Raw genomic sequence first — 12,901 nt, forward strand, 5'->3', positions numbered from 1 at the left:
ATGACAGAGACAGAAAGCCATAGGTTTTCTTGGGTATAAAATATTCCTGATCCTGTTTTGAGGAGCTGCACTTCAAATGGGATGCCCAGAAGCAATTGCAGAGAACAATCTGGTCAGGCTTGGAAATGGAGACATTGCCCACTGTATTTTGGACCACATGAATTTTCACTTTCACTACATTATTCAACAACTACACAAAACAGTTGCCACAGCACAGTAATAATCTCTAGCTTTTCCACTGCTCACTAAAAGCACACCTTGAGTTTAAACAGGTTGCTCTGTGGCCAGATAAATTAAGCTAATACTAGTAATCAGTGGTATGAAACAATGCAATGTGTATGTGCATCTCAAGACATTTGATTCCCCAAAATTAATGAGAACTAGAAAAAAGCCTTCTACTATCTTTATTTCTTCCACCATATGATCAAAAATTCAACAGAAGATCAATACAAACAAACAATTACTTCCATAAGACTTATTAAATATTTTTAAGCTCAGCATACTTAAATGATTTAGTCTGATTCTTTTTTTTTTCTTTTTTAGCAAGGCAGAACAACCCAAGCCTGTCTTTAAGATCACAGACTGCAGAGGTAATTAACTGGAATTTATCTTGGAGCACTGGATTAAAGACAAACTTTTACATTTTAGTTTTAGGGACAAATTACATAGGCTAGATTGTGACAAATTGTGCTGTATTTATAAAAAGAGATTAACTAAATATAATGAAATAACTGGGTTTTTTAGGAGATTCAGATATGTACTACTGCCTGCCTATGTATTATAATCTCTTTCCCATGATTTTATTACTATTAGAATTTTTCAAAAGTGTACTAAAACACAGAGATTAAGAGCAACTCCCACCCTATTAACTCTGCAGCTACTATAAAGAAACACAAAAATGGAGTCAATCAAAAAACATACTGCCCGGAGAAATCCCATTACATATTCATTTTAGCCTCTTTTAAAAATACAATGGAGAGCAACCACACTGCATTCAAATGTTTTGAGAGAGAACCATTCTGAGGCATTTTCTCAGCTTCTGCTACTGAAAAGGAGAGTTTCAGTTATGCAGAACCCACGGAATGAGTTTTGTTATTAGAAAGAAATAAAACCTCATTAGTGTTCAGGACACAGAAGATGTAGTCAGCCCTTAGCTAAACACTCTTATTTATTTGATTATGAAAATGCATTTCATCTGAGGGTTGTGAAAAATTTAATACCTAAGAAAATTGAGCATATTTCAGACTTCTAAAAAGGAACACTGCTGGGAGTGACAGTGAAGGGCCAGCACTTCAACAGCACGACCAGCAGAAAAGGATTGGAAACACTGACTCCAACCCATACAGGCTAAAAACCAGACATTACAAGAATCACGTTGGACATTTTTAATGTACAACAAGAATGCTAAGAATTTCATTACCAAATGAATCTATCTATGCCCAGGGAAACCTTCAAAGGACCAGATTTCTTGTGGTAGATTACTAAGGCAAGCTGGGGAGTATTTGCACACCTGATCTATGACTACCCAAGACACAGAATCATAGAGCAGCCTGAGCTGGAAGGGATTCACAAGGATCATCAAGGCCCTGCACAAAACAACTCCAAGGATCACACTATTTGTCTTAGAGCATTTTCCAAACATTTCTTGCTTTGTCAGGCTTGGTGCTGTGACCATTTTTCCGGGTGAGCCCAATCCAGTGCCCAATCACCCTCTGAGTAAAAGACACCTTTGATCTAATATCCGTCCTAAACCTCTCCTGATGCAGCTTCATGCCATTCCTTAGAGCCTGGTCACTGGTAACCACAGAAGAGAGATCAGTGCCTGCCTTTCTTCTTTCCCTCAAGAGGCAGATTGCAATGAGGTCTCCACTCTGTCTCCTCCAGGCTGAATAGATCAAGTGACACCAGCCATGCTTCATGTGGCTTCATCTCTAGATCCTTCATCTTCATGATACTCCTATGGATGCTCTCTAACAGCTTTTTTTATCCCTCTTACATTGTGGCATCCAAAATTGTACACAGGACTCAAAGTGAAGCTGCACCAGCAGAGCAGGAGGAGCCCCTCCCTTGCCTGGTTCACAAGGCTGCACTTGATGCACTCCAGGATATGGTTATCAGCAATTAATCTACAAATTTTAGATAAAAGGAGATGTGCTGTTGAAATTAAGATATAAAAGCACACAAAACAAAGTATTTTAAATTATAAAGCTCACAAATGTACTGGTATCTAATTGGGACTAACTTGAATTCCTTGATTCAATAACAAAAAGCTTAAAAAATTGATTGTCCAGTATGAAAAGACTTTGGAGCTTGAAACAGGATAGGTCACAAAATTTACATGCACTGTTAAGACTAGATGATTGCAACCCTTCCACAAAGCCTCATTAAAATTGCATTTAGAATGCTATTCAAAATGTGAGTCAGATTCAGTTTTGTTTGTTTGAACAAAGCTGGGATGAATAGCAGAATATTTGATAATGTGGAGAAGATAAGAATTCATTTCAACTGGTACATTCAGTATTAGAATAAGTAGCATTTCTCTTTCTACAATAGAAAATAATACTGCCAACTTTTTCCCTAGCATTAGCAGGTTTGTTTATTCTAGACTACACAAAGCGGGTGAAAAGAGAAGTGAATGGAAACACTCTTCTTGCTGGTTTTGAAACATTTCTTATATTGGTACAGAATTTCTAACCCCAAAATATTAATTCCATTTCTTTCTCTCAGTATTACCCAAAACTCAATGTTGTCTTTCACTTGGGGTGACCACTAAATCAGTCCTGAAACCAAATAAATGGAGGTGATCTGCCTCTTTCAGATTGTTATTTAGAATTAGGAAAAAAAAAAAAAAGAAAGTTGTTTTGTTTGATTGTTTCTTTGTTTAAACTTAAAGACATGGGTGATTGTGGGCAGAGAAGAGAATTAGTTAATGTAGCTTGGCACCCACTGTGCCAAGGCTTTAACACAAAAGTGGAACAGAAACAAGACATCAAAGACTACTCAGAAATGAAAAAAAATATTCTTTGAGCATAGTTATGAGAGAAAAAAAGCATGGGAGATATTAGAAGGATGCAATAAAAACATATTAAAGATGCAGAAAAGGTCAAGTCAGCTTTAAAATAGAAGTTAACTGTTTCAATTCACTACAGATTTTTTTTTATACAATATACATTTTGCTGTCTTTAAAAGGAAAGAAGAATCAACCATAACATCTTGCTGAAGTGTTTCAAATATCAAAGAAAAAACGAAAGAGTATTATTACACAGATCTGAAAACCTGAATTTCTCAGACCTCAATCATCTAAGCATTTGTTTAGTTCTACCCATCCCCTTGCAGAAGGTGTTATTTGCAAATCCTGACCCCAATTTCCAAAGAAACTCAGAAAAAGAAAGTTTATTTGGATTAAAAAGAACAAGCTTTTTCTGTTGTCTTTACATACTTCCCAGAAAACGAAACACTTGGAAGTGGTTCCTAAAGTTTCTTTGGTTTGACTTCAGAATAAAATATTTTTCAAGTTATTTTAGAAAAGTGTAGAAACCACTGCAGCTTCTGTTTTAAGTAAGTTTTTATTAAAATTGCAAGATTTACCACTCAGTTTTGTTGAATTTGAAGGTTAATTTTGTGAATTTTCTCTCTTGATGGCAATAAAACCATTTTATTTAGTTCTATAAAACATATCAAAGACAGTATTTTCAGGAAATCCACCTTCAGTAGACAGAAGACAACCATTTGCTGTGGGCAAATGGCTAAATACTAAATAGAGACAGAGGCTCTAAATAGAGACAGAGGATCAAAACTCAAAGTTTATAATGCTAGCATCTCCCATAAATTTGCACAAGATGACAGCTAATGGCTTCAAAGTTTTACAAGCTCCACAAAGCCAAGCCCTTTCTAAGGTTCAAAAGCTGACCAAACTAGACCTGCCTCTTCCCTACAATGTTACTGAAGGGCACCCTTTTCTTAGATAGAAATTACATAATTTGCCATTAGTTTGCCTGAAAACAACTCTTTCAGTGCCATGGTTTAGCTCCAGCCTCTAGTATGGGTGACATGGAAATTTGTGAAGAAAATTAACTGTACCCCAGCCAAAACCAGCACGATGACGTGTGTACTACCTCATATTTCACACACACTTCTGAAGAGAGGAGACATTTCCAAAAATGGAGAGGAGACATTTCCAAAAGGGAAGTGCAGTTTGAGACAGTCATACTTAACACAGAGCAGCTAAGAAATGTGTTTGTTTCTAAGAGTAGGTCAGAAAGCATTGCCAGACATCTTGTGTCTTTTGGAAGTTCAAGAAATACACATGCTTAAAGCTATAGCCATCAGAAGTATTGAGCCCAGCTTTGTCACCTTAATTGATGCACTACTTTGTAGGCAATTATAGCACAAGAACATTTTTTCTCTTTACCTTTAGATGGTAAGTGATACAGTCAATTAACTAATGGGCTACTTGTGTTAGCAGTGTTTAACATAAGGATGGTTAGAAGGCCATGACTCAAGTCAGTTCAGTCAGGACACTACTAAAACATCCACCAGATGAGATTTCCCTGAATGCCACAGGAACTGAGCTGAATCAAAACGTGGAAACAATGCAGACACCTAAGGATACAAGCTTCCCAAATGTGATGCTTAGGTGTAAGTCAGAATAAGATCTGTGCTGGGGAAAAGAGGGCAGAGAAAGGCTGGTGTGGCACTGACTGGTTCCCAATGCGTTACTGCTGACAACACAATGCTTGGACGTGCATGGAAATGTCAGGGACTGTGAGGACAGCAGCAGGTGAGAAAGAAGCTGCCAAAAGACCGATTTACAAAACCACAATGGGAAGATAAACCTGACAGTTTTGCATTCAGTCATTATCCTCTGCAGTTTTGCTAACAGAGGAGATTGCTTGATGAACATATTTATTGTACCGACAATGTAACCTACCACAGCCTCAATACTACACAGCTGTACATGAGAACTCAAACCTCTTGGAAGCACTCATTATATAATTTCAGGTAATTTGTCAAAGCAGAAAGCAAAAAATGTATATAAACAGCTTGTTGTAACAATATATTTCTTTTTACTTAATCCTATGCAAACAACACTAATATATTGTTTACAAATTAAGAGAGATACAGGTTTTTTTCTCAAAACAATGCAACAATTAAATCAGATGATTAGCAATTAAAATTAAATTAGAAACATATCTAACAAAAGGTTAATTCCTCTGCAGTGAATTTTTTTTAACTCTTACTATGCAAATATTTACATACTATTCATTTTTTGAAAAAGATGGTTGCACATTTGAGAGAAAAATGTTAGTTGCCATGATATTTCTCTTCTCCCTGCCCTGAGAACTTCTGTCAAGCTCTGAAGTTCAGCTCTGTTCTCTGACAGAGAACAGAGAACTTTTCACATCAAAATAAGTTAAGTGGGACGATATCTTAACATGAATCTTTGTATAATAGAGAAAATTGTATCTCAGAAAAATACAAACAGTCATGGAGACAATTAGTTTTGCCTCCTGTACCTTTCCCCAATATATTAGTTGCATAACATCCAACTAAAAGAGCAAGAAAAGGAGACAAATCAAATCAGCTCCCTCTTCAGAATTCAGCTTCAGAATGACTCTGGAGGACAAGAGCCTGGAGCCCACGAAGGCAATAGTGGCCCATTTCCTTTCATAGATAGAAAGTTCTACTCCTTGTATAAAGGAGCCAAAAATTAAAGAACATGAAAAACAAGTTAGGTTTGCTGTATGATGATATTTAGCTCCGTGATTATTTTCCAGAATAACCTTCATCTGATATTTCTATGTTACATTCATGCTTTAAGGAATAACACCATCATCCAGTGCCCCCAAATTCTGCCTGTGCATCAAGCACATTCTGTTTTTACATAATTCTACACTGCATAAATCAGCTGATGTATCAGCACTCGGTAGCTATTGGATTGTCTTAATTTTTACATAACAAAACAGAAGAAACACTTTGCAATCACAGGCAAAAACTCTATACAAATTGTCACTCTGCTCCTCAAACATCTGCAGCTGTTAACCAAATGAGAACATGAGAAACTATGTGAATGCTTTTTAGCCCAATTCACTACAGAGAAATTTAATAAAAATCATTCTGCAATAAAAAGAGGCCTTTTATAGTCTTAATGTGTAACTAATCAGATAAGAAGTCACTTTAAAAGACAGCTCAAATGATTTAACATCAGTGGTAAATTTTCCACTTCCTATAAAATGAAATCATTGGGTTTTGTTGACTGTTTATGTTTTACCTTCCTGGAAAACAACTTATTTAGAGGCACAGAAAGAAAAAAAATCTTAAAAATTAAATAGCCCAGGAAACAGTTTACATACTTAGGATGTCGGATGTCTGGCAGGGATCGTTCCAGTGCTATGTTGTTGCTAACAAATATGTTGAAGCCATTTTCCCTATAAGCAGAATCATCATGGTCTTCCTCTGTAAGAGGGTATGGTTTCCCATGTTCACCTTTCCCTACAAGAAAACAAAATAATTATTTGCCTCAAACTGACAGCAAAAAATGTACTACAAAGACAAAAAAAAGTTACACTGAATTTCAATTGTTACACTGTATCTGGAACACCTCAAAGAAATTTGCAACGTCTTTAGCAATACTGCTGTTATTTCCAATACAAAACCAGAAAGTAGGTATGGACAACAAGACTCAAAACTCTCTCTGAAGTCACCCAATTCATCTAACTTTCCTCTATCCAGACACACAATCAGGTTGAAGCCATTTTATATAGAAAAATTTCAATTGTAAATTAAGCTAAGAACTTTCTTTTCCATAGCAAAATAATGAACAAATAGATCAGTTTCAGCAATATGCCTTTCAATCACTAGGAGGAACATGGTTACTGAGTTACTTTATATTACAGCACCCCAACACCCACTCATATTTTCAGACTGCAACTTTAGCATTGAAGTTTAGGGTGTCCAACTTTCCAGAAGAAACAATAAGGAAAGCAGATGTTTTGCTCTAGGCTCCTCAAACACCCTTGCACTCCTAGGGACGAGACAGATGTACTCAATGTTTCTAACATCACAACACTGTGGAGCTGGTTTCAGAAACTGGTCACTTTGTGCTTCCCCAAAGAAATTATCTGCTTGTTCCCTGGCAAAGCACAGAATTTCTATTCCAGCCTTTTATTCCCAAGTTAGTTCTCTTCATCAGTCACTTGGCTTGCTTAGTACCTACCTCAGGCTACTATACCTCTGTCTTTTCCAGGAGAGCAGAGAACAAATAAAAGCACTTCAAAGGAAATCAGAAAAGAAAAGCCTTCAATTCTTCTCAACTACTTTTATTCTTCCCAGTCTTGCAGAGGATGTACTCATCAGAGTTTCAAAACCCTTTGAGTCTACCCAGGAACATTTACTCTCCTTCATATCTCATTGATCAGATTATAACATCTCTGTCCTTCTACCACTAGGCTCCCTCTTAAGAAAATACCTCCTTTTACTTGGGCTCTTATAGAGAAATTAATCAGCTGGATTCAGTAAGTGATCCTTAGTTAATCAGGAGCAGCTACAGGAGTGGATGAAGGGGAAAGCAACCAGAAGCTCAGAGAAACATCCAGTGGTACTCTTAAAGCCCATAAGCCTATGTCAGTGCCCTATTCCACACTGCACAAGCACAAAACATTAAAAACACAGAATATGCAATTAAAGGCACCATAGTGACTCAATTTTAGACTTTTTTTCAGCTAAAATAGTATTTTCTTATTCCAAAATTTGTGCATATGTTTACAATTTCATTTAAATTCTCAATGAAAACTATTACTGTTACTTACAGAATGGGGGGGGGAGGGGAGGGAATTAATTTCTATCATGAAACCCTTTCTGTTTATGCTATTTCATTACTAACATGCATTTTGTCCTTTTTATCCCCAAATGCTTGCAACATAATAACATAACACAAAATCTGAGACTAAGTTTCTACGTGAATCTTTATGATTTCATACTAATAATGGGAACTATGATTCTAAAAAAAGCAGCTAATGAGTCAAAGTACTACTCCAAATTCAATGGTACAATTGTATCAAATATGATTCGTAATAAAGTAACACTAAGCTAATGTCATTCAACCTAAGATAGAAATTTTAGCCCCTCTCTTTCAGCATACATTCTATATAGATCAAAAGTAAATATTTTAACTGGTCATTAATAAAGATTTATGCAGGTAGTTACTAATATTGCAAACATTCTAAAAGAAATTACCTATATGATTAAAACATACTATTGCAAATAATTTTTTTACTATAAAATTTCCTATATATTCCAGCTATTCACCCTGTGTAAAGAGAGGTGAATTCTTATTTTACTTTTCCTAAATGAGTCCATTTGGTTCTTCAGGAGGTGAGTAAACAGGCTTATGCACTTTTTTGAATGTCATGACTACTTCTCCCAGCTTTTTATTTGCTTGCTCTTTCACCCTGCAGTCCCTCCTGATTAGGTAGGGATCATTAGTGGAGCCATCCATCAGATCCAGCTGGAAGCAGTTTGCTAATTTCTCAAAAACAGCTTTGGTAAGAAGTGACCATTCCTTATGAACGACCTTGGAAGAAGAGAAATAGAGAGCTCAGAAGATTAGCATTAAAAAAAATTATCTACAATTTTTGGGTGATCTTTAGGCTTGAAGGATTCCCTGTGTAGAGGAAAGTGGCATGTATGAGCATATTCAGCATAAAAACATCATAAGCACAGAAAACTCTCCCTTCACTGATTCACCTTCCCACATGTCTGACAGTAATTTCTATCACTGCACAATGGTTATGCCAGGATATGCCAAGATAAAAAGGGGAAATTTCACACTGCAAGAAGAGTAAAATTCTGGTGAAAAGGACCCCAATTAAATGTAATTTAAAGTGTAATTACTGGCTACAGACAACTACTTTAAATCTATTGATAGGCAGATATAAGTCCTCTCATACTGTCTCTTTTGTCTGAAGGCAAAACAGCAATACAGAAACTGCAACAAGGCTATAAAGTACTGGAGAAACTGAGAGTAAAAAAACCCAATGCTGATTTTTTTTTGCCTCTTTACATCTAAATGGGGACTCATCCAAATGTGATGGATAAAAACCAACCCAGCACAAACTTTCTGAGGCTGGTTTACAATTGCAGTAAAAATAATTTCATAAACTAAGGACGATCAGAAATTTCAGCTCGGGATTTTGATTTGTCAAGGACAGGAAAAACCCAATAGCACAAGAATGGCACATATATTCAACCTGGCCCCCAAATCCCATCAGAAAGCTCCACTGCATGGGAAGCCTTACAGCAATGTTTAATTCATACAGTGCTGTCTTACCTTTGTGATTATAGAATTATTAGTGTGATTTTTAACTCAGTAATCAACATAAGCAAGTATGAAAATATACTAGGTTTTCCTCTTAAGGCACTATGATGGTTTAGGAGTTAACAGTTCTACATTGCTTAGTACTGTGTTATTTTAAGGGTTTTAATACACCATCTTAAAATAATTCTCTGTAGATAGTCACATTAAAAAAAGGTAAAGATACTGAAGGCATCAAGATAAACTACTGCCTTGGCCACGTATTAGATACTCTTTTTAGCCCTACTCAAGGATGTTACAGTCTCCTAGAAACCATACACTCTATACCTAGCTCTAAAAATTTTTAGTTCTATGCTTGACAACTTGTGATACCTGATAGTTCAAGGACACCTCAGTTAGGCATCTCCTCCTGATGTATAATGCAGATACAGCAGGTGGAGAATAAGCCCTCTTGTTCAACAGATGGTTCAAAGGGAAGACAATTAAGGTGAAACATGAAAATTAAAAAAACCAAAATATTCTGTATACTCAGTACAAAAGTCTAATTGCAGAATGATGGCTCTGGATCAGCCACACTGGTATAGTTGCCAGGCACTATAATTACAAAGAGAACAGGGATATTGTTGGCAAAATAGATCAACTGTAAATCAGTTTGAAAATGCAACAGAAGAGGAGTTCTGCACTACTTCCATATGCAATAGATAGGGGACCTTGCTTAAAACTATAAACAGCAAATCAAATGGCAACAGGTTCTCATTTCAGGGTCGTCTGGGTTTTCTTTTGGGGTTTTGTTTTTATAATTCAGATGAACATTATTTATAATTCAGCAGGTGTGGTAAAAAAGATTGGCTTTGCCATATAAGTTCAAGAAGTTAAGTAATTGCTTGACATCTTAACACAGGAAACCAAGTGGATAAAGAGCATAAGCCATTCAGTGTCTGTGGGGAAGAACTGCGTACAAATCTGAATTATTTACTGTTTATACTCACTGCTATTAGTTTACTCAGGCATGACCACACAGCCATATCAAGCCAAGACTATAATTCACATAAGTATTTAAGCACAGCCTTTAATTCAAGCATTCAAGCATCCTTTAACTCTAAACCAGTAGCAGGGAGTAAGAATTCTCCATATGCTAAATGCTTTAGTACATATAAGGATTTTATTTTAATATGTAAACCTACAAATAATTAAGTCTTCTTACTTATAGTGCATTTTATTATTTTGGATAAGTTAATTCTGTCATTCTTTAAATATATATATTAAGAATTATCTCTAAATAGACCACTGAGAATCCAGCACAGTTCAGCTGTGTTCATCACACATCAACCCCAAGCCCATCCTCTCTCAGTGAGAACAGATGTCTAATCTTATCCCAGAGCAATCTTTCAATACAGAACTGAAGTCCCATGAGGAGAAAGTGATTGTATTTCTTAGCAAAGGTAGACAGAGAAATACAAATTCCAAATGAATGCAGTCACACATCAGCCTCTAAGAAAGAAGTGTGAGAATTAAAATGGGAAATAAAGATCAACCACAGACTAAAAACATTTGAGTCAGAAGAAATCTTACCTAATTTTGACACATAAATTTTCACAAAACAAACCTTTTTGATCCTGATATGGCAACTGGGCAAGTCAGAGGGCAAAAACTCTATTTAAATCAATCTGTGGTATCTTTTACATAATTTCTGAAGTTTTCCTAGTACACAGTTCTATACAAGTCTCTCATCTTTCACTGTGGAGATCAACTTCATATTTTTTAGAAAAGTAAAACAGATTAGCAACTCGAACTCCCAGCACATTCTACTTTTTTGGAAGTCAATTTGCATTTGAGTACAAACAAAAAATTGTATCCCTTATTTTTCCTCTTCTTCACAGACAGGATGGCAGAGTGTAGAAATCACCTTCTCCTTACAGACTAGAAAATGAATTGCTTTTTTGAGCAAATGCCTTTTGTGATTTGGACATCTATGTTAATTTCCAATAAAATGGATGAAAATTTTAATTTAATAATTACATTAATGATCTTTGACAATTTGTTATGGAGATAGAAAATTCAAACTGCATGTCTCACATTAAAGTAATTCCCTTCATATCAAAAAACCAACTATAGGTTCCCTCAGAGTCCATAAAAGTCACATCAGAAACTGAAGTATATTCATGTCAAGTTTATTGGACTTTTCCTAAACTTCTCAGAGTATCTCACTCAGTTGCACAATTTCATTACCCTAATTTATATTATAGGGAAAGGAATTTAATTGATTTTACATCAATGAAAATAGGATCAAAAGTATCTTTTAAAAATTATTTTATCAGTACTCTACTTTGTAGCAGCTTAAAAAGGCACTACAGGAAGATTTACAACTCTTCTAATTATTAATTACATAACTCTGTCAAGGTCTGAGGCAAAATAAAATGCTTTTTCTCAATATTATAGAAGTAATCGAGTCTTATGCAAAAATCTTGTCAAGGAAATCCTGAACAATAAATTTTCAAGACAGAATAAATGATTTATTTATAAATATTTAATAAAATGAATTGACTACAGTTCCAATATTGAGCTATTACAGAAAACAATCAAAAATTCACTCAGTTTTCTGTTAGAAAGCACTAAAATCCCTACTATTTTATCTATCTTGAAATGACAGTAGTACATACAGGTTTTCTTTTCCAAGGATCATGCTGTCCTTGGTAAGTGGTATAGAGATGTTATCAGAGCAAAGATGAGGCTTTGTCCTCTCTGGATTGCTGCTATAGTAATATGATGTCAGCAGGAGAAATATGAACTAAATTGCTTCTGTCTTCAGGAATAGCTTTATACCGATAGCATAGGTTGGGAGAAAAAGGGAGAAAAAATATAACTTTGAATTTTGTTATTTGACTGCCTGCTTATATCCAGAACTAAAAAAAAAACACCTCAAAAAAAGGAAGGAAAAACAAAACAAAACAAAACAAAACAAAACAAAACAAAACAAAAAAAACCACCACCCAATCAAACTGCAAGAACAAAAATCCAAGAAAACCTCCAATCAACCAAACAAGAAAACCAATAGAGAAGATCACGCTCCTTAAAAAATTTAGAAGAGTACATTCAAATTGTACTGTAGCTGGATCTTTAGAGTATTGTTTGCTTATTATTCACATGAAATAAAAAACGAAAGGAACCTGTTACTAACACAAAAAGAAATCCCTACTTACAGCAGTGATATTTTCTGCCATTCCTCAACCCAGAGTGGGTAGGAATTAGGTAAAGGAAGAGCATTTCCCAGAGAGGAAATAAGAGATACAAATAGGAACCTCTGAAACATACTTATCTTATAGATGTTTGAGAAGCATTTCTATAAAAAGAATAAAAGTGGAAAAAAAAAAAAAGTAAATTAGAACTTTGTAGCTCTATTAAATATAATTTCCAGATTTCCAAAGACTTAACAGGCCTAGGCCAACTCTTCATGTTAATTTAAGATCATAACCTCTGCGTCAGACTTCAAAGAAAAAATGGCATAAGTTTGGTTTTTTAAGACTTCACAAAGCAGAAGAAACTGATTACCAATATTCTGTATACATTAAGGACACCTCATCTGCATTT

The 12,901-nt window shown here is 35.3% G+C and overlaps 1 protein-coding gene across 1 annotated transcript in view; it reads right to left on the reverse strand.

Moving 5' to 3' along the window:
* GALNTL6 (polypeptide N-acetylgalactosaminyltransferase like 6) overlaps positions 1 to 12,901 on the reverse strand; it is a gene marked incomplete at both ends in the record, with an annotated part of 414,831 nt that overhangs the window by 233,787 nt on the left and 168,143 nt on the right. Inside the window, one exon of the mRNA XM_083860887.1 lies at positions 6,354 to 6,492. Coding sequence (XP_083717013.1) covers positions 6,354 to 6,492 — 139 coding nt within the window. The remainder of the gene's footprint in view (positions 1 to 6,353; positions 6,493 to 12,901) is intronic.

This window comes from Zosterops lateralis (assembly GCF_965231275.1).
Source record: "Zosterops lateralis genome assembly, chromosome: 5".
In the NCBI taxonomy this organism is placed as follows: domain Eukaryota; kingdom Metazoa; phylum Chordata; class Aves; order Passeriformes; family Zosteropidae; genus Zosterops; species Zosterops lateralis.